The sequence below is a fragment of the Megalobrama amblycephala genome, linkage group LG13, assembly GCF_018812025.1.
Source record: "Megalobrama amblycephala isolate DHTTF-2021 linkage group LG13, ASM1881202v1, whole genome shotgun sequence".
In the NCBI taxonomy this organism is placed as follows: Eukaryota; Metazoa; Chordata; class Actinopteri; order Cypriniformes; family Xenocyprididae; genus Megalobrama; species Megalobrama amblycephala.
This window is the reverse complement of record NC_063056.1, coordinates 15,231,747-15,254,993: the sequence shown is the minus strand read 5'-3', so window position 1 is coordinate 15,254,993 and position 23,247 is coordinate 15,231,747. Positions and strand designations below refer to the sequence as shown.

At 36.7% G+C, this 23,247-nt stretch overlaps 2 protein-coding genes across 3 annotated transcripts in view; one reads left to right on the top strand and one right to left on the bottom strand.

Moving 5' to 3' along the window:
• The window catches only part of chn2 (chimerin 2), a 65,319-nt gene extending 51,272 nt beyond the window's left edge, over positions 1-14,047 (bottom strand). Inside the window, exons 1-2 of one of the 2 annotated variants that reach the window (XM_048153205.1) lie at positions 13,788-14,047; positions 13,493-13,651 (exon numbers count right to left, since the gene is read on the bottom strand). In XM_048153205.1, the coding sequence (XP_048009162.1) occupies positions 13,493-13,541 (49 nt within the window). In that variant the 5' untranslated portion in view covers positions 13,542-13,651; positions 13,788-14,047. Of the gene's footprint in view, positions 1-13,492 lie in introns of both variants that reach the window. The other variant, XM_048153204.1, reaches the window with a different exon arrangement.
• A 2,401-nt stretch (positions 14,048-16,448) lies between these two features.
• The window catches only part of cpvl (carboxypeptidase vitellogenic like), a 14,700-nt gene continuing 7,901 nt past the window's right edge, over positions 16,449-23,247 (top strand). Inside the window, exons 1-8 of the mRNA XM_048153402.1 lie at positions 16,449-16,607; positions 16,934-17,127; positions 18,125-18,243; positions 18,464-18,578; positions 19,446-19,504; positions 21,489-21,568; positions 21,721-21,787; positions 21,900-22,022. Coding sequence (XP_048009359.1) covers positions 16,947-17,127; positions 18,125-18,243; positions 18,464-18,578; positions 19,446-19,504; positions 21,489-21,568; positions 21,721-21,787; positions 21,900-22,022 — 744 coding nt within the window. The 5' untranslated portion in view covers positions 16,449-16,607; positions 16,934-16,946. The remainder of the gene's footprint in view (positions 16,608-16,933; positions 17,128-18,124; positions 18,244-18,463; positions 18,579-19,445; positions 19,505-21,488; positions 21,569-21,720; positions 21,788-21,899; positions 22,023-23,247) is intronic.

Here is a 23,247-nt window from a genome sequence, read left to right as displayed (position 1 = left end):
ATCCATTATGGGCAGCGTTTTTTGCCATGGCAAAAATGATTTTTTTATTTTTTGAGTTGTGAATGCGAGTTTGTCAATTAAAAGATATACTGGCAAGAAATATCTTTCTATCAAGCTGTACACATTGGCAGCATGCAAAAACAAGCAATTCCACCACTGTTATTCGACTCACAAACATGAGTCTTATGACCTGTTTTTTTTTTAGTGAATCAAAAACAGGCTGAATTCGGAAGAGCATACTAGAATACTACTCTTAATATAATATAAAGTAATTGCAGAAATAGTCAGAGTATATGGTAGTATGCTGTTATGAATTCAGCAATACAGCACGATCACTCACTGTATGACTTCTAAACAAATTATGGCCCATTCGCACAATAGACAATAACAATAACTATAATGATAACTCAGCCTGGTCTCATTGTTAATACGTAGGTATTAATACGTAACTTTCAAAGACGCAAAACATACATTTTTGTATGTTTAGAAAGGTGCTGAAACGTACAATATTGGCATATTTATTCAGCGAAAAAAATAAAAAAATGTACGAATCTTTCATGTCATAAAGATATATGTATAATTTCCCTTTTATCGTTTTGTAGATAAATGTAAGATCCCTAAACCCCATCCCGAACCAAGACATACCCATTTTATATAGAATATTAAAGTCCCCCTGAAATTAAAATTTAAGTTTTTTAGCTTTTAGCATGAATATGTTAGCATTAAAGGGTTAGTTCACCCAAAAATGAAAATTCTGTCATTTATTACTCACCCTGTAAGACCTTCGTTAATCTTCAGAACACAAATGAAGATACTTTAGTTGAAATCCGATAGCTCCGTGAGGCCTCCATAGAGAGCAATGGACACTTCCTCTCTCAAGATCCATAAAGGCACTAAAATCATATTTAAATCAGTTCATGTGAGTACAGTGGTTCAATATTAATATTACAAAGCGACGAGAATATTTTTGGTGCGCCAAAAAAACTAAATAACGACTTATATAGTGATGGCCGATTTCAAAACACTGCTTCAGGAAGCTTCCGAGCGTTATGAATCAGTGTATCGAATATTCTGTTCGGAGCGCCAAAGTCACATGATTTCAGCCGTTGGCAGTTTGACACACGATCTGAATCATGATTCGATAAGCTGATTCATTATGCTCCGAAGCTTCCTGAAGCAGTGTTTTGAAATCTGCCATCACTAAATAAGTCATTATTTTGTTTTTTTTTGGCGCTCCAAAAATATTCTCGTCGCTTTATAATATTAATATTAAACCACTATACTCACATGAACCGATTTAAATATAATTTTAGTACCTTTATGGATCTTGAGAGAGGAAGTGTCATTGCTCCCTATGGAGGCCTCACGAAGCTATCGGATTTCAACTAAAATATCTTAATTTGTGTTCTGAAGATTAATGAAGGTCTTACGGGTGTGGAACGGCATGAGGGTGAGTAATAAATGACAGAATTTTCATTTTTGGGTGAACTAACCCTTTAAGGCTATTAATAAGCTAGTGTGCTCCAAAACAATGACAAAATTCACATTTAGGAGAGATAAGCATTCAAAACTTACAGTCTCTCACTTACGCTAAAATGGATCAGGGTTTTTCATGACATCACATCGCACTTCATCAAATCTTCAGTCCAATCAAATGCTCTCTAGAATCTGAAGTCTCGCCCCTCCTACACTATCAACAGACACTGAAGCCTCGGCTGAAATCGGTAATTTGTTCACACATTTACTAGTTTCTACATGGTGAATGACACATAATGCACAATATACAGAATAGGGAACGATTCAGACAGTGTAAATGTGCTCTCCATTGACACGAATGAAGTCCGTTTTCGCGTTAGTGTCATGTGAACTGCAGAGACACGAGAGCAGAGACTGGATCATATTCACGAGTCGGCTCAGACCACAAAAGGTATCGGACCCATTTGAATTCTGCACATAATGCTGTATTTTAAAGTGGTATAGAGGGCATTAGGAGGAGGAACGGTTAGAGATTATAAGGAAACTGAGGTTTTACAGAGTCTAACGGCTCTGGCTGAGCTGTAAGATAAACAAAACGCGATTGGCTATTTTTAAAAAGGGCAGGGCATATGTTTGATATGTCCCGCCCTGTCTTCCTGTTTCAGTTGAAATTACATCAACACATTGAATAACGCGTTCCAAGACACTTCAGCGGGCTTTTAAAAGAATAAAACATAATGGACAGAAATGTGTAGGAAAATGTCAATTTTAGTAAAAATATAACATTAAAACGATATTTTAAGCCACTAATCCTACACCTACCCCTAAACCTACCCATAACCATTTATTAAAAGTAAGTACTGTCATAAATAAAAGAATAACTGACAAACAAGCGTAATCACAATAATTTATTTATTGCGAAAATGTCATAAGTGGTACCAAAAGTAGTTCAAATGATGATGAGTTGCAGTCGCAGCCCTCTCTGATGGTAATGTTTTTTTGATTGGATATTTAAGTTATTTATCCATGAAAATATGAATCCGGCTTCTCTCCATGAAGGCGAGCACTCATTACAAATGTCAATCCACTGAAACACGGCATGTCGCAATCTGTGTCAGAGTAACCAATGAGCATTCGATATCAGTGCCGTAAACCATGTTGTAAAGGTTTTTGAGGGCGCAACTTTCAAATTTGAATCATAACGAGAGCGGGCTTTGACCGTGAGGGTCACTGCTGAGAATGAAGATAAAGATATCTGGATAAAAGGCTGAATTTGGATCTGTTCCGATCAAACATATTGATCAAAAGGATCCCTGATTTGTGTGTACCTTATGGTTGAATTGTCAGTCGCTGCATAGGAGGAAACACCTTCTGTGTCGCATAGCAAACAAACTAAATATTACAAAATGGTTAAACAATTACAGAAATTTTATTCATTTTAAGGTTTCTAAGTGTAGTCTTGTTTATTATGTAATCCTCCGAACGTCATGAACAGAAATGTTATTTCATATTAAGTAGACGAGTAAACTGCATTCAACAAATTCGACCAAAACATGTATTGATATAAGAATTGAATACAACATATTTAAAACAATAATGCCACGATTTTGATATTAATACATGGGATTCATACACATTCACACTTGGATACATAAAAGATTTACATTTTATTGCTGTTTTTTTACATTTTTGAGCTATAAATACGTAAATATTGTACGTTTTTGTATGTATGAAAACATAAGTAAATGTACGTGTTGTAGAACCACTTTACGTAAAAAAAAAAAAAAAACACATTCTCATGAGATCACGTTGGATAACTATAACTATAAAGTTTTAGTAATTTTTCTAATTCTATGAAGATTAGGAAAGTACACACAACAACTAATAATGATAACGACATAGAAGAACGATATAGTTGAAATCACTTTCAGCAAGATTTTTTCCAGCCGATGAACAATAAAAACATTAACAGCCAATCAGAATCCACCCGACTTTAAAGAGGTTGTGTACTTAAAGCAGCAGACTACATAACTGTGTGCACAGTTATAATAAACAAAACATTATTGCACGATGGTATGGACTAATACATATCGTTATAGTTATCTTTATGGTTATATATACTTCACATCGGGTTTAGTTGGTCACGTGAAATTCGCCCTGTTTAAAAAGTGCGTGTCCATTGGTGTAGCAGAGCCTTTTTAATGAATTCCTATGGAAGATGAGCTTCACACTTGCGTGGTGGATTGTGGGATTGACAGCAGGTCAGGGAAAGCATTGAGAGCATCTGAGAGAAGCTCAACTTTATGCAAACATCAATGGAAAAACATCAGACGGCAGCCTATTGCCATGAGATGCAGTGATATTATATGTAAAATGTAAGTTGCTTTTGTTTTTTTATTATTATTGTTGTCTTATATTAAGTGAAATTTAGATGTGTAAAACCCCAAAAGAATTCTGAAGAAAACATTGTCTGTAGAGACATTTAGTCCAAAAATGTCAGCAAAATTATGTCCACACACACAGCAGTCTGTTTCAGTCAACATACATATGTGAATATGCAATACACACACACACACATTTAGTGCTGATCCAGTGTTTTGGGGACATGTTCCAGCTCCTGCGGGGAGGCCATCTGTACAGTATGCTGTTCTGTAAGAGCTGGGGTACATTATTATACAGACTCTATGTCTCTCTGAGGCACAGAAAGCAAAGCCACACATCACTTCCACTTCACACAATGAGCCTAAAGAGTGTGGGGATCTTCAGGAACAGAACTGACAAGAAATGTGGAGAATTTTGTGACTATGTGCGAGACAAGGCATCAGACAGAGTAACTGTGAGGAAAGGCAAGATGAAGTGTGTTTATCCTGTAACACTGAATGCAAGTGAGGGTGGGTTTGGGTATTTTCCTGTATGGCTGTATGCCTTTGTTTAATTGTGTGTGTGTGTGTGTGTACACATACATGCGCATGTACTGTTGGAAGCCCCTCACTTCTGATTGGCAAAGGAAACACACACAGTCTCACGTAGCCAGACATTTGACTCGCTGTATACGATGTCTGGTCTATATATTATATTATATTATATTATATTATATTATATTATATTATATTATATTATAATATATTATATTATAGACTTGGTTTTCATAAAAGCTAACTTGGTATGAATTTCAGTCATCCAAAAGTACTGATAATTTTAAAAACAAAACAAAAAATGGAATATATAATTTTTCTTGTGTATAACTTTTTAACTTGCTACTAAGTGTCTCAAATTAAACTTTTAAAGATTTGATTTGTTGGTGCTCATGTATCAACATAAATATGTATACACAAAATACTTATAATACTATATAATACTTATAAAATACTATACTGAAAGTATTAAATATAGCTGCGAGCAGCAATTATCGGGATTCAAGCATTTTAAGGCCTTTAAGCAAATGCATAAAAAGGTATAATGTTTTATATTGAACTTGATATCTGTAACCATCTCTATCATAGATGGAAAAGACCATTTAAAGCCAATATAGGCAATTTACCATAGGAAATGTATGGTTTATAAAGCTTTTTAACAGCTATCGAGGTTAAAGGTGCCATCGAACGTTTTTTTACAAGATGTAATATAAGTCTAAGGTATCCCCTGAATGTGTCTGTGAAGTTTCAGATCAAAATACAACATAGATTTTTTTTTTTTTTTTTTTTTTTTAACTGCCTATTTTGGGGCATAATTAGAAATGCGCCGATTCAGGCTGCAGCCCCTTTAATTTCTTGCGCTCTCCACCCCCTCACGAGCTCTCGACGCTATCATTGCATAAACAAAGTTCACAAAGCTAATATAACCCTCAAAATGGATCTTTACAAAGTGTTCGTCATGCATGCTGTATGCATACATCGGATTATGTGAGTATTGTATTTATTTGGATGTTTACATTTGATTCTGAATGAATTTGAGGCTATGCTCCGTGGCTAACGGCTAATGCTACACTGTTGGAGAGATTTATAAAGAATGAAGTTGTGTTTATGAATTATACAGACTGCAAGTGTTTAATAATGAAAATAACGACGGCTCTTGTCTCCGTGAATACAGTAAGAAACAATGATAACTTTAACCACATTTAACAGTACATTAGCAACATGCTAACGAAACATTTAGAAAGACAATTTACAAATATCACTAAAAATATCATGTTATCATGGATCATGTCAGTTATTATTGCTCCATCTGCCATTTTTCGCTATTGTTCTTGCTTGCTTACCTAGTCTGTTGCTTCAGCTGTGCACAGATCCAGACGTTAATACTGCCTGCCCTTGTCTAATGCCTTGAACATGGGATGGCATATGCAAATATTGGGGGCGTGCATATTAATGATCCCGACTGTTACGTAACAGCCAAAACTAGTTCTCCAAAGTTCTCCAAACCTTTAAGCCAAAACTAGTTCTCCAAAGTTGGTTTTCGAAACAATCTCCAATATTTAACTAACGTTTTGATGGACAGCGGTGGCAAAGTTGCTTAGAATGAGTTACGAATGTCGTGGGCGTGTGCAAAAAATTGCACAATACACAATCCTTTACGCACGTGAAAAACGCGCCGTGAGTCAAACAGGCCCAGTGAGTTTCATTCCGATTGGCCTCCGTTAAGGTCTTTGCACAGTTCGAAATTCGCGTCCGAAATTTTTGTACGTTAAAAAATAAATACAACCTCACGTTTTGTCAATCACATTTACACACTGCCTCCAAACTTTCATCCATCATAAAAAAAAAAAAATTCGGATCAGGTTCAATTGTCTGCATTTTTCGGGTCCGTAGCAAGCATTATGAGAGGTGTCTTGACAATTCAGAGCCACCGTACAAGCAAACGGCAAAATCCAGAATGGCGTCTGTCAAGTTAATCCACTTCGCACTGTAAGACAAAGTATGGAATACAAAGAGACGAAATATAAAAGTTTTTGATTATGTATAACAACAGTATTTCCTACACATACAGTTATTATTGGTGGATAGTGGAACTCTCCTTCCTCTCTACGCAATCTCAGGATTGGATGGACCAAATATTTCCTTTCTTTTTCTCGTTTTAAGAAAAGAAAGGACAACAAAATCATCCTCACTGCTTGAACACTTTCTATTGTTTCGCGAATTTTTCGCAATGGATCAATTAATACGCATCAGACTCAGTGTGCAAGATTTCTGTCTGTGACACATTTTTAGTATGATAAATACGAAAAAGCGCATACAAAAATTTTGGACTCAGTGTGCAAAGACCTTTAACCTTGTCTGAAAACTGCTCAAATTTCATTGGCCAATGGCGGACATGTTTTTTAAGATACGACAATGTCCTCATAAACAATCATGGCATCTCGATCGAAGACACTGCATCCCAATTTTCAAGTCAATCAGACTAACGGTGAAGTAGTTATAGCCGTTTTCATGTTTATTTCCCTGTTATAGTGCCACCAAGTGGCCAGTCACCGCATCATTTTTCACGCGACCACAGAATGAGCTCTTACATAATGTGCAGAGTTTGGTGAAAATATCTCATTCCGTTCACGAGTTATAAGTGGCTCCACCCACTTCTAACGTTTTGGCGGCCCTTAGGGACCGTGAAAGGAAATTTCAACTTTTTTTGATAATTATCAGACTGCAGAGAATCATGCTGCACTGGTTTGGTTTCGATCGGGCCAAAAACCTAGGACTAGTTCGCAAAAGTAGGTTTTTCAAAAAAATCCTACGCCTAATGGCAGTTTAGGCATTTCGTACTTTTGACCGCTGTAGCAACCCTGTGACGTTGTAGACAGTGTGAGTACTACCACCCCTCAAAGATTCAAGTAACTAGGACTTACGGTTTGGTCTGCCCGATCACTTTTAGGGGAAAATGCTGATCCTTGGAAATTTGAAGAGTTACAATAAGGTTTCAGCGCTATGCGCTTGAACCCCTAATAAAAAATCCCTGTATATGCAAACACCAGAAATGTGCGCAAGTCTAGTCAATCAGATAAGATCTTGCCAGATCAAGAAAGTGATTTCCAGTTTCATGTGCAAAATGCATCAGACGGTCAGTGAACAGACTGATGAAGGTCCATGGGCCTGCCATCTAAGATTACACACATATACACACACATGTACAGTACACAAGCACAAACAGACACATCAATAGCAGGGAGATCCATTGTTTGGTAATGTGATTCCAGAGGGTGATGGATGACCATGGGGATATCCACAGAGGTGATTAATAATAAATGCAGAGACACGGGAAGAGGTGAGCACTAAAAACTCTCTTCTGTCCTCTGGTTCTCAACAACACTCTATCCAGCAATAAAACAGCAGGCTTAAATAAGCCTCTTATTTCACTCAGTCTCACTGACTGTAAAACTACAGCAGGAATCACACAAGAAACCATGAAAACTATTAAGATGACCACTAATGGACAGACCCTATTACAGTGGCTTCAGTAAGAAACGAAAGCCTTTAAAAACAAGACTATAATAATGAGCAGCTTTGCAAAGAGCAAAAGAGAGAAAGTACCATTTTCGGGCCAGTAAGTGATGTGCACGCCTCATTTAGCAGCTCTGTCATCATCACAGGCTGAGCTTCCATTCAATCCTTCGCCCCTTCATTCATGCTTTTTTTAGCTACGTGCAACAGCTTAGAAAAGATCTCGAAAAACCGAGGTTCTTTTACATGACCGCTGCTATGAGACATTTACCCAGACTTCAGTCTGCAGCTTAAGTGATTTTGTTTGCATGAATTGATTGTACGAGTTCTTCTATTCACTTTTTCCCTTAGCTGTTGACTTTGATGTTAACCAACTCCAGGACAAGGATCAGAGCTTTATACCTCAACAAGCCGATGCCGTCTGCAATGCAAAGAGGCCGAGTGAAAGGACAGGCAAGCTCTGTTGTGAGTTATCGCTCTTGCTGTTTGCTTAGCCGAGCTTTTAATCATGTGATCTGTTCCTGCTGTAGAACTCGCCTTCACTTCCAGAAGAACACAGAACAGAACCACAAAAAACAGACATGATTTTCATGATGGCTATGACCAAGTACAGATGTGTAGACTGCAGACAATATGAAATCAAAAAGGACTATTTTCAGATCAATGACACAAATATATTGGTCCAAATCTACTAATTTATTCAAAAATGTATTCCTAAAAGTTTTAAATACAATTATTTTTCATATTTTATATATTATAAATTAAAAAAATATATATATCAAATAAAATCAAAGTCATATGGTGCAACCAACATACAGAAATATCTTTATAAGACTTTGTAAAGGTAAAGAAGTCTCTTAAAATATCAGATAATCAATTCATTATGTGGGTCAATGACATGACCCACAATAATAATAAAAAACAATAATATGACATCCAAAGTATGTAAGGTAGTACAACTTGATCTCTTTTATTGAATCCAAAAGGTTTTAATTATATTTTGCTACATAAAAAAGGTATTTTAAAGATTTTGAAGTGTCAAAAGGTCATTAGGTTTAACCGTCCATTTCATTTGTGATTAAAATATCTTAAAATGTAATAAATGTATATATTTTTATTCTGGCATGATTTTATAACATCATATATTAACACAGTTCAAAATGGTATTAAAATTATGTGTAGAAGTCATTGCTTTGTTATGAAAAAGACGAATTTCATTGATGTCATTTGGATTAACTGAATGACAGTATAAAGGGACCATTTTGGATCAAGTCATGAGGTCAATATCATGTGACAGGATGTGACATCATTCAGACACCTGCAAAGGACCACACGGTTGTGAAGCAAAGTAACTGACTCTCTTTTAACTATTTGAAAAACTCATGTTTTCACTTGCTTACTTGTATGTCCCGAAATATCAGGTCATTCGGTACAACCGCTATAAAACATGGAAAATGTTGTAATACTTAAAAAACCATGTACTAAATATAACATGTTTGACTGTACTTTTGCTAGCTAGCTAGATATCAGCCTGTTAGCATTGTTTGAAAATATCATCATTCGGTATAACCAAAAATGTCATTCGGTAAAACCGAAATTTTGGTGACAAATTTTGTACATCTTGTAATAAATGACAAAAGCAGTGTTAATTGATTATAAAAACCATATAATCTCATTGTTAACACTTAATAGATCTTCAAAATTAATTATATCTTGACACTTTTAAAAACCTTATTCGTCAATGACCCATACACACACACACACACACACACACACACTATACCAGTCAAAAGTTTGAGGTCAGTACATTTTAACAAAGAAATTAATACTTTTATTCAGCAAGAACACATTTATCCTGAAAGAAATCTATCATAGTTTCCACAAAAATATAAAGCTGCAAAACTGTTTTCAGGACTGACGATAATTAGAAATGTTTCTTGAGCACCAATTCAGCATTTTTAGAATGATTTCTGAAGGACCATGTGACACTGAAGACAGTTATTTTGAATTGTAATAATATTTCACAATATTACTAATAATTAGCATTTTTAAGTAATGATATTATTAATATAATGAAAATTCTGATATGAGTCATATTACAGAAGTAAAATGGGTTGTAAATGCCATTCCATGCTGACTTTTAAAAAATTAACCCCATGCAGATTCATAATTACGCAAGTAGTCATTTAGCAGTTGCTTTTATCCAAAGTCTTATCCAAAGTAACTTACTGAAGTGCACTTATTATCAAGACAATCCGTCTGGAGGAACCTAGGGTTAAATGTCTTGCTTAAGGGTACAGTGGACATGCGACTCCCTCCATACTGGGATTAAACCAGCAACCTTCTGGTCAAGTTCCCCAAGCTTAAGTCAACGCCACCCCTTCAGATTAGAAGAAATCAAATCAGCACAAACCCATGAAATCACCCATAATTTCAACATCGTTCACAAGCTTGCAGTTCTGAGCTGCAGTCCCAGTTTTCCTTTAGGGAAACATCAAAGCTCAAACTGGCCTTTGATGTCAGAAGAGCCGAGCAGAGCGGCATCCATCTCGCTCTGCCCTGCATTTGTTTACAGCCTTGTCCTTGGCTAATATAAAGCATAACGGGTGCGCGCTGCACACGAACAAACTAGATGAAACAAAGTTTCTGCCAAAAAAAGTGTTTTTCCAACATAATGATACTCCTGTGACAGACATGGCGAGCCTGGTAGAGGCGCGGTATACGGCATCCAATGATTACACCGGGGGCACGGAGCTAATGACAGCTCTCCATACCGCAGGCAGAAAAGACTCTCCGCCTTCTGCAGGCCTCGCGGCCACAGCGCAGTTCTGCTTCTTCAGCAACATGCATGTGAGATAATCTATTTGGGAATGGATGGCGACCACGGAGAGTCATGGCTTGGCGTGATCCCTTTACTGGATCTCAAGAGCCCGTGGCTTGGCGTGGGGGAGGAATCGCGGTTCTGTGCGTCTGGATGAAGAGTTAAAACAAGCATGAATTGAATTAGACAAACCCTCTCTCCCTCTCTCCCAAGGTCACTATTGAGCTTCAATGAAATGAGTGCCTACTTGAAAATGGTTATTCTTTACACGCCCATTCAACAAAGCATGTTATTTGAACTTGTACTCCCTTGAGACGTGTAATGTCCCTCAGATCATACACATCCCTCCTTCTGTTCTTACAAACGCAACGCCAAGCGGCGCAGCATGAGAACAGGGTGTTAACATGCATTTCTACGTGGGAGTGATTCTGAGTGCGCCTCCAACCTTATCTCTCCTCTCACTTGTGATCGGTTTATTTAAACACCTGGCTTTTCACACCTCCATCCAACCTCACGCTAGACATTTACTGTGTTTTGTGTCTTACAGGCAATTTATGGATGGTAGTTTATGCATTTTTCATCTAACCTCACAAAATGTGAATAAGTCATACTACATATATCAAGTTTGGGGTCAGTGTGTTTTTTTCTTTTTTTAAGAAATTAATCTTTTTTTCAGCAAAGACACTTTAAATTGATCAAAAGTGACAGTAAAGACAAAATATTAAGCAGCACAACTGTTTTCAACATTGATAATAATAATAATAGATGTTTCTTGAGCACCAAATCAGCATATTAGAATGATTTCTGAAGGATCATGTGACACTGAAGACTGGAGTAATGATGCTTGTCCATCACAGGAATAAATTACATTTTAAAATATATTAAAACAGTTATTTTAAATTGTAATAATATTTCACAATTTTAATGTATTTGTGATCAATAAATCTTACCAACCCCAAACTTTTGAGCAAGTGTAGTGTACAAGGGTGTAGATCTAAATGTGTGTAGTTGGTAAAAGATGCAGTTTGGTACCTGTGTGAAAATTATGTCAAACGTTTTGAAAATTAACAGGTAATTGTAGGTGGAAGATAATATATTGGCGATCAAACTTCTGCACATGTGATAAAGCAGCTTAAACACCATTCAGCTCGGCTACGAAGATGACAGGTCATTTTAAAAGCTCATTTTCAACATCAATAATTTCTTGGGGATAATAAGATCAGGATAATAGAAAATCTCTCAAGTGAATAAAACAGAGAGAGGAACAGCTTTTAGGGTAATTAGTTTTCAACACACGCCCATGAAAACATTTGATGACTCATTTTAGATGCAGAAAATTCTGAAATGTTGGGATTTAGGATATATGCCTGTTGTAACCGCGATCCCTTGAGACAATGGGCGGGAAGTGCATTTGTACTGGATGTGTCCAAACCAGTTTTTGTTTCCCACGTTACAACATGTTGAAATGGACACAACATAATCCGAACAATCCAGTTTTTAAAGTTTAGAACATCTTCAGAGGGACTGACTGTTGTTGTTGCACTTGGGATATTAACAGTTGACACTGATGACAAATTTGTGAACAATGCTGACATTGTACTATTGCTGTTATGCCCAAATTACACTTGGGTCATTCCACAAAATAAGTCTTTTCCGGTTTGAAATGGTGAAATTTCTGATTTTAAACATTCCAACAGACCAAGTCTTTAATATTAATGTTAATGAAGCTGCATGTGTAGAGTGTTAAAGTCGCGATACAACAGAAGTAGTGACAGACAACTTCAGTGTTGTGATGTGAATCTGAGTGAAAATGTTATCGAAAAAGAAAAACAATGTGGTGCTGGGACTTGGTTCTATCCATCACGTTTTGATTGGATGGAGGAAGATCTGAATGTGAGCTTACAGTCGACTGAAAGAAAGGGGCAGGGTTTGTATGCAAACTAAATGATTGGGCAAGTCTGTCATTTCAACGAAAGAGTGAGTTATTTTGATTACAAATTATGAGGTCAAAAAAAGAAAAATGCACGGATGAATCATTCACAAGGTCAGGTTTCCTCAATATATGCTGGTATTTCCACAAATAATCGATTATCTGTTCTTTAATGTATAATATCATAGCTGATTATTTATAGTAAACCTCACAAAATATAAAATAAAAGTTATGTTATTTATGGACTTAAGGAGAAGTTATAGTAACATGATTGCCACAACTTAATATAAATATATATTAGAGAGAGAGAAAATACAAAATGCTTTTAATTCTACATAAAATGTCAGTGCATGCAGTAACCAATGATATTTCACTGAGGATTAAAAATGACACCCTTATTTACAATAAGTATAACTGAGCACTTTTTTTTTTTTTACCTCACGCCATAATGTAGCAAACAGTTATCGTGATCAAACCAAAGACTCATATTGCTCTGTTTGTTATATCATGTACATATAATCATACAGAGGTGGCCTGTAAAACTCGTGCACTGTGAGTGTGACATTACACAACCCTCTGTCACCGTGCATTGCTGATATCAACGACTATATGCGTTTACATTGGTGAAGGAAGTCAAAGGTTGGTCTAGTTCGTCCTGGATGAAGGAAAGGTACTGTATGACACACCTCTTCACCATGTTCAATCCTGTCTGCTTTAATTACATCCAAAACCACAGAAATGAAACTGGCAATCAAATCCTTTCTGCCATAATCACGTCAAGTGCTTCTTCAGATTCCCAAACAAAATGTTTCATTTTGATTCAATAGTACTCACCCGAAGAGACGGAGGAACCCGACAGACTGGAGTTACTGGACGCTGCCATCTCGTCTAAATCACTGAATGTACCCGCTTACTGGCGTCTGTTAGGGCTTGACAGCTCTCCCATCTCAGTCTCTGCTCTCCTGACCTGTCCGTAGCTCTCCAGAGTTCCTCCTAAACAGCCGATAATATCCAGCTGTGAGAGTCGGATCAGACGGGAGTCGCCAACGCTGCCGCATTTACAGGCGCGTGTGTGGCAGCAGAAGAACCATATGGTGAAACTAGTTGGTACAACATCAAATATACGTACAGAAAATATGACAACTCATCTACTCGTCATCGTAATGAAATGCAGAATTCAAAAAAACTTCCAAGCCGTTCCGTGCGCTGTCAGTGCCAGTAGGTTTCGCCATATTTAGAGAGAGGGATTTTACTGTATCGCTTCCATGTGCCACTTCAAGGCTTGTAATAAACACACAGTGTGTGCAACGGTGAATCCGCCTTCTTAAAGTGGAAGAGACGCGCGTCACTAGAGCGCGCACATTCCTCCTGTCTACCTGACCATGCTGTAAGTGTATACCCTACGACTGTGTGCTGTGGCCATATAAGAAAGTTGAATTCCTAGTGCTGTTCAAGAATGTTACATGTTCGGAACATTGACACTGATACACTATAACACTAATACACCGTACAGTAACAATGATACAGTAGCCTAGCTACACTTTGGTTTATGCATGAATAGTAACTCATTTTAAACACATCAAATGCTTGTAGCTGAAGTTTATAACATGTCACTGTACACTTTAAAACATGTAATTTTGTCACACCCACTTAAAAAGCATGTTGCACTTTCCACGAATATGGTACAGAGTAGGTCCAGAAAAGAAATTACACTTTTTATGTCTCAACAAATGGTCATTTACCTTCAGCAACTGTTGCTTGTCATTCTCAGGAGGTCAAAGTCAAACTAAATATTATATAAGCTGATTTTTGCTACTCATTTTCTATGAGGTTTGCCTTTTTTGGAACATTTGAGTGTATAAATACAGTTTAAACCATTTATTTGTGTGATTTTCAATAAACATCAAAATGAAATCGTTTGATGTATGCAATCAACACTACTATTTGTGTAAAAAATGCATTACTTGTGCTCTAGAAGGAGCCCAAATATACTTCACTGTAAAAAATTAATTTCATGATTTGATATCATAACTTTTTCTTTTGTTAAATCAACTTAGATAATAAATGTGGTTCAGATAACACCATATTTTGAGTTTTTGTTGATTATATGCTCGTATTTCCACAAATAATCGATAATCTGTTCTTTAAAGCGGAACTCAGTAAGATTTGCGAAGCTCCCCCTACAGGTTCATTCAGTGAATCACGCTGTCGTAAATACTCCAAGCGCAGCTCTGGACTACAACGACTACAACGCTCACCAGCGCAGTAGTTTTCCAAATACAGTACAAGAAATCTCGATGGAGGTGGGTAATTTTCGAAATTGTCTTATAAAGTCATAATATATACAGTGTTTTTGAATTACCGTAAAGCATTTTGTCACTCTCGCGTGAACGTGAACGTGAACAAGAGGCGAGATTGTGTCGGGTCGGCGCAGCTCAACTTGCAAGTGCTGTTTTCTGGCGTAGACGTGCCAGAGGGGGTTAGTGCACGCCTCAAACACACCACTACAAGTCAATTAACCATCGTAAGGACTTAGAAAACTATTTATGAAGGTAAAAAAAAGTTACTTAGTTCTGCTTTAATGTATAAAATCATGGTAACAGTAACAGAGCTGATTATTAAGATTTTTATATAAGATAAAAGTTATGTTATTTATGGACTTAAGGGGAAGTTATAGTAACATGGTTGCCACAACTTAATATAAATAATATATAATATAAATATATATGCAATCAACACTACTATTTGTGTAAAATGCATTTACTTGTGCTCTAGAAGCAGCCCAAATTGTTAATTCACTGTAAAAAATTATTTCATTTTTAAAAATTAATTTCAAAATTATATCATTTTTCATGATTATCATAACTTTTTTCTTTTGTTAAATTAACTTAGATAATAAATGTGGTTCAGATAACATAATATTTTGAGTTTCTGTTGATTAAACCAATCGACCTTCATTGTATCTACTCACATTTTTAATTTGAATGAACTCAAAATTTTAAGACAACCAGGTAACTTTTAATCTTTTTTACAGTGTTCTTGGGTGTCGCCATTTTAAGGAATCTTACGTTTTTATAATGGGGGGAAATCAAGAAGTAAACCTGCTTATATACAATGTTAGACACAGCTAAATATTACATTTTTGGCCATTACAATTAATTAATATTTAAAATCAATTACTGCAATATTTACCACAACATATCGGCCAAAATTATGACATTGTTACATGATTTTAATTGTTAGATACAGTCGACAATGTCAAGACGGACAGGCCAAAATCACCTTTTTGTCTCACATGTGTGCTGTGACATTATAAAGTTGGGCCTCAGGTCTCATGCTCAAAAATTAGGATTACATGCTTCTCAAATGAGCTGTGACTTGTTATACAAGGTCAGAGCAAGTTTGGAGCAACATATTTTGAATGTTATAAATTTATACAATTTATTTAGTTGTTGGCCAAAAAAAATGGTCATAAAATGTTTTTCTGTTTAATGAATTGCTTTGGTTTCATAATGTTTTACAATGTTTGTATTTTTTAAACCTAGTTAGATTCTGTTCAAAAGTCCACAACAGACAGTTTAATGTCAGGTGCCATTCAATAGCCTACCATGTGACAACATGCTCCGTTTTTGAGGAAAACATCAACTTGTGTTCAACGTACTATTATCAGTGTCAGAAAATGACTTTTAAAAAGATAGCAACATTAATATTCACTTGTGTGACAACTAGTATAACAAATGTACTTTGAATATGGGAAAACTGGTATGTAGGTTGGGGACTGCTTCTCTCAAATTGTCCTCTAGGGGTCAATGTTCTCAAATGAAGTTCCTGGTTCACTGCGATCACATGACACAGCGCCCATATAGTCATGTGACAACAAACTGATCTTATGCTTCACTCTCATGCAGATGCAAACTGTCTGGATTTCTGACTGACATTTGGCTTCAAGGTAACTATCTGGTGTCTCTGTGAATTATTAAAATATACATTCAACAAATATCACAATGATGTATTTGAGTTATCACGTATTTGATTTGATAGCAACAGCTTATCACAGTTACAGTTTCTGCACATTTTCTGTTTTGCTGTTATATGCATAACTTAATGTGTCGCATTTGTACGTTAATGATCCATATTTGCAGACTGACGGGAGATCTGTTGTAGTTTCTCTAGTCTGATATGTTTAGACATGTAAAGACAGGTAGAAGGTAATATGAGCCTTTTAATATCATGCTTGATATTGATCCCAGTGTCATATTTCTATGCGGTTTGCAGTTAAAACTCTATCATGCTGAAGCAAACGCTGAGGCTGCTCTTCCTCTGGGCTGTCCTGGAGTCCGTCTGCTCCCGCGGATGTTCCTCATTCTTCTGCCGCAAATCACGCCGTGTGAGCGGGTCACAGTTTGGAGTCGACCCGGGCAAACCTCTGATGCTCACCCCCTATCTGGAGGAAGGCAAGATAGAAGAAGGTACAGTATGCTTGTTGTTTGCATATAATTGTTTCAGTTCCTCGTGAATCTAAATTCATCATCTGATAAACAGGAACATAGAAAGTTTATAATAACAGGGGGGAAAAGGAGCAAGAATGTTTTTATAAGGTGTTTTTTTCAATATGAATAAGGTAGTCAGAAATTGATAGATCAGCTGAACTCAAATTATAGTCATGAAACGGAAGCTGAGATTTTCTTTTTTCCATATTGTGACCTATATTTGAGTAAAATGGCTTCTCGAACAAGAAAAAATGTAGGGCCGGTGTTGTGCTGAAATTCGACCCCCCTGCCAGATTATTACCCCCTAGTATTGGTTGGTTTAGGAGTATGTGTGGGGGAGGGGTTAGGATTAGGGGTGGGGTTAGGATTAGGCAATCAGGTAGTGACTTCAACAAGGGGGGTAATAATTTGGCAAGGGGTCGAAATTCGGCACAACACCTGGGGCACACTCAAGCTCAAACCGGTGCGCAATGCTTTGCTACGGTTTCTGGGTTGAATGATGTTTCCTGGAAACGGTGTGCAACGGGTTTGAGATATGTTTTCTCTTGTTTGGTGTGTGTGTGTGTCAAAAATGTCAGCCCAATCAGCATCAACATGTATATAAACCACACGGTATTAAAGAGACAGCTCGCACAATGGGTCCAAGTAAAGTTGTTTACAAATGTGTTCTTTTATTCTGGATGGCAAGGGCAGTGACTGTAACATCGAGCGTATTTTGCAATATTAAACACATATGTATACCGACTTCATCAGGCTCTGAATTTCTATGATCTCATGTGAGTGACAGGTGTTTCCGCCCTTGAGCCAGTAAATACGTCATCAGAGAAGAGATGAATCATTTAAAAAAAAAAAATAAAATAAAAAAAAATACTGCGATATTCAATAAAAAAGAATTTTCTATTTAGATATCATGGTGACTTTAAAACTGCTATCATAATTCACTGACCTGTATGCTAATACAAATTAATTTATGCAGCCAAAAAACTTAGTTTGGTGGGACCCCTTCCTGGTGCCAATGTTAAGAGCTTCTCAGGATATCTCACTGTGAACAAGACCTACAACAGTAACCTTTTCTTCTGGTTCTTCCCTGCCCAGGTAATATAATGTTATACACTTAGTTTTGTTACAAAGCATACAAACAGCACTAAAGATAAGACTGATCTGCTGACCGTATCTTCTGCGTCAGTTGGCATCACTTGAGAGTCAGGTGTTTTCAGAGGTCGTTCACAACAAATTACTCCGTACACAGATTTAGAGTGATGTTATTGACGTTGACTGCACACTCATTTATTGCTGCATGTTCTTCTGTATTTAGGAGAGACCAGAGACGGCTCCGGTGCTGCTGTGGCTGCAGGGAGGACCTGGAGGCACCTCTATGTTTGGCTTGTTTGTGGAGCACGGCCCATATTTTGTACATAAGAACCTCACATGTGAGTACAAACACCTCTATGTTGTGTTCCAATATGTTGGAGAATGGCATGTTGTTCTTAGGCCAGAAAGGATTGTTTTGCTTAAAGTGCCCCTATTATGCTATTTTAAAGGTTCCTTCCTAATTTTGTTTTGGAGGTCTCCTACAATGTTTACATGCATCCAAGGTCAAAAAAACATGTCGATTTTCTCATAATACACATTAGAGCATCACCTCTTTTCTCACAGTGTCTGAACCGGTTCAATGAAGAAACTCTAAACTCCTTTCTGAGCAGCCTACTCTGCTCTGATTGGTCTGTTGTGATTGGTCTACCCCTTACAGTGTGTGTCGGGAATGAAACGCTCATTACCATATCTAATTTTCAGCTCTGGAGGCTTCCTCAGCACTTATACATTGAACAGTAACAACACCATCTCTTTTACTTTACCAGATTTGCTTTCGCAGCACAGAAAACAGTGTCTTCTTTATATGTTGACAACATGAACCAAACTCTTCCAGGCCTCAGCTGCAAAGAGTGTTTGAGGGCGGGGCAAAGTAGATGCTGCTCACAGGCAGCCAATGAAGTTCACAGGCTGGCATTATGCACATTTGTTATAAAGGAAGTAAGGCTGGAATTGCTGATGACTCATTTCAGGCAGTTCAGAATCGGTTCTTTCTTTTGGAAGACAATAACTCACTTTGATCTTTGAAATTTTGCAGACCTTTTACGTTCACAAACAGCTGTATTACACACAACATGAAATGTAATATACGAAAAAGCATTATAGGGGCACTTTAATGGAGAAACCCTATACATTTTATATGGTTTAAAATAATTTCTGAAATCAATCTATGAAAGATTGAATGACCGTTTACTGTCTTTCTGCAGTGGGTTATAGGGAGTTCCCCTGGACATCACGCTACTCAGTTCTCTACATCGACAATCCAGTGAGTTCAGTGTATTTTAATTATTTTAGACTAGATATCTCTTAAAATTAGGGCTGTCAAAGTTCACATGTTCACTCATGTTAGATGTAGATTTTTTTTGTTTCTTAAATTCTGTTAATGCATTTATAAGTGTTTTGTTCTATTTTGTGATTTTTTTTTTTTTTTTTTTTTTTTCTTTTTTTTTTCTGAAAAACATTTTTATGGATAATGTAATGTATATACAGTATACTCATTTATTATATATATATATATATATATATATATATATATATATATATATATATATATAGCATACAAACCCGATTCCAAAAAAGTTGGGACACTGTACAAATGCAATAATTTACAAATCTCATAAACTTCTATTTTATTCACAATAGAATATAGATAACATATCAAATGTTGAAAGTGAGACATTTTGAAATGTCATGCCAAATATTGGCTCATTTTAGATTTCATGGGAGCTACACATTCCAAAAAAGTTGGGACAGGTAGCAATAAGAGGCCGGAAAAGTTAAATGTACATATAAGGAACAGCTGGAGGACCAATTTGCAACTTATTAGGTCAATTGGCAACATGATTGGGTATAAAAAGAGCCTCTCAGAGTGGCAGTGTCTCTCAGAAGTCAAGATGGGCAGAGGATCACCAATTCCCCCAATGCTGTGGTGAAAAATAGTGGAGCAATATCAGAAAGGAGTTTCTCAGAGAAAAAATTGCAAAGAGTTTGAAGTTATCATCATCTACAGAGCATAATATCATCCAAAGGTTCAGAGAATCTGGAACAATCTCTGTGCGTAAGGGTCAAGGCCGGAAAACCATACTGGATGCCTGTGATCTTCGGGCCCTTAGACGGCACTGCATCACATACAGGAATGCTACTGTAATGGAAATCACAACATGGGCTCAGGAATACTTCCAGAAAACATTGTCGGTGAACACAATCCACCATGCCATTCAACGTTGCCGGCTAAAACTCTATAGGTCAAAAAAGAAGCCATATCTAAACATGATCCAGAAGCGCAGACGTTTTCTCTGGGCCAAGGCTCATTTAAAATGGACTGTGGCAAAGTGGAAAACTGTTCTGTGGTCAGACGAATCAAAATTTGAAGTTCTTTTTGGAAAACTGGGACGCCATGTCATCCGGACTAAAGAGGACAAGGACAACCCAAGTTGTTATCAGCGCTCAGTTCAGAAGCCTGCATCTCTGATGGTATGGGGTTGCATGAGTGCGTGTGGCATGGGCAGCTTACACATCTGGAAAGGCACCATCAATGCTGAAAGGTATATCCAAGTTCTAGAACAACATATGCTCCCATCCAGACGTCGTCTCTTTCAGGGAAGACCTTGCATTTTCCAACATGACAATGCCAGACCACATACTGCATCAATTACAACATCATGGCTGCGTAGAAGAAGGATCCAGGTACTGAAATGGCCAGCCTGCAGTCCAGATCTTTTACCCATAGAAAACATTTGGCGCATCATAAAGAGGAAGATGCGACAAAGAAGACCTAAGACAGTTGAGCAACTAGAAGCCTGTATTAGACAAGAATGGGACAACATTCCTATTCCTAAACTTGAGCAACTTGTCTCCTCAGTCCCCAGACGTTTGCAGACTGTTATAAAAAGAAGAGGGGATGCCACACAGTGGCAAACATGGCCTTGTCCCAACTTTTTTGAGATGTGTTGATGCCATGAAATTTAAAATCAACTTATTTTTTTCTTAAAATGATACATTTTCTCAGTTTAAACATTTGATATGTAATTTATGTTGTATTCTGAATAAAATATTGAAATTTGAAACTTCCACATCATTGCATTCTGTTTTTATTCACAATTTGTACAGTGTCCCAACTTTTTTGGAATTAGGTATGAAATCAAAGCCCCACTGCAAATATACTAATGTAGCACTTTTGACCAGTGTCTTTATGGTAGGTCTCAATGAAATTATTAATCTTAAATACTTATTTGTGGTTTATTTTTAAGGTTGGGACAGGATGGAGTTTCACTGAGGATGACCGAGGATTTGCCCAAAACCAGGATGATGTGGGCAGAGATTTGTACAGGTACAGTGACAAAGTTTTCTGTATTTCTAAGATAATGTGAGATGCATGTGATATATATATATATATATATATATATATATATATATATATATATATATATATATATATATATATATATATATATATATATATATGTTTTTTTATGTCCTCAGTGCCCTGACTCAGTTCTTCCAGATATTTAGTGAGTTCCAGTCTAATCCGTTCTACGCTACAGGCGAGGTGAGGAAAGGGACCTCATTTTGGCTTGATACAATCAGAATCTTGCTTTCTTATACAGTCAAAACAGTGTGTTGTTTACATTATAACTATATTTAAAATTTTAAACCCATAGTCATATGCAGGAAAGTATGTTCCAGCGATTGGCTACTACATCCACAAGAACAATCCTTCTGCCAAAGTGAAGATCAACTTCAAAGGAGTGGCCATCGGAGATGGTCTGTGTGACCCTGAGCTGGTGAATGAAAATGATATTTCCTTTAAAACGCATCACATGCCAGATAATTATCATGTACAGAAGTGCTATTGCACTGAACTTGCTCTAAAAGCATTATAAACATTACGGTAGCCACGTACACACAGTAAAGTTTTTGTGAGTGACAACCGCATTTAAATCTAGTTGTTCAGTTTGGTTCCATACACACCGTGTACAATTTTTGTAAATGCGGTTGTCACAACCTGAATTTTTTTAGGAGTTAATTCGGTTGTAGAATATGGTTGTCGCTCGTGTAAATTACAAAACTATGTGTGTTCAGAACAGGATTAAGCCCTAAAAAGTGAACTGGCAACCAAATTTAACTGTAGTGTGTAGGGGAAAGTGGGGTGAGTTGTGCCAGTTTTTACTCAAAGTGACTTTAAAGTGAGGCCATGGCAGTAATGCCTTCAACTTAAGAATGTACATATATTTCAGGATGTGGTGCATCCCTGAGAACATTAACTTTGGATCTGAAATAAATTGTTTCAGAAATATAGCTTTTGGGAAAAAAGTGGTCTCGTGGCACAACTTGCCCCTGGTGTGGGGTAAGTTGTGCCTTTGGGGAGAATACGTTGGGGTAAATTGTGCCAGTCATTTCTGAAGTAAAACAGAACATTTTAATGTTATAAACTGTAATGCTATATGAAAGCAAGAAAAATTCAATACAAAATTACTCATTTAAGGTTTATTTAGATATTGTCACCCTATTAAACTGTTGGAATAAGTCATATTTTGTAGTTTTTGGGAAAACACAAAAAACTTAAATACACAAAATATGATATTTGTGAATCATTTCAGGCAAAAAGGCTTTGGCAATAGATGCCTGTTGACATACATAGAACGCTGTTTGTCAATTATGTAACATATATGAATACACTGCGTTCCAAATCATTATGCAAGTGACATATCAGTAAGATTTCAGTAGAATAAACATTCAGATTTTAGTTTTTCTAAGAAAATGTTTGTTTGTTTGTTTGTTTATCCATGTCTTTTTAGATAACTGGTATCAATCTCAGACAAAATAATTTGCCAGATCTATGGAAACCCTACTTAGAGGATGTTCCACATTATTAAGCAAGTCACAGTTCTCATGAAAGAAAGATCTTTCTGAAGATGAAAATACCTGTTTGTGCTCAACACTGGCTTTTTTTTTTTTATTGCTGCCCTTTTAATGCAATTATATATTTTTTCATTAATAAGCCTTGAC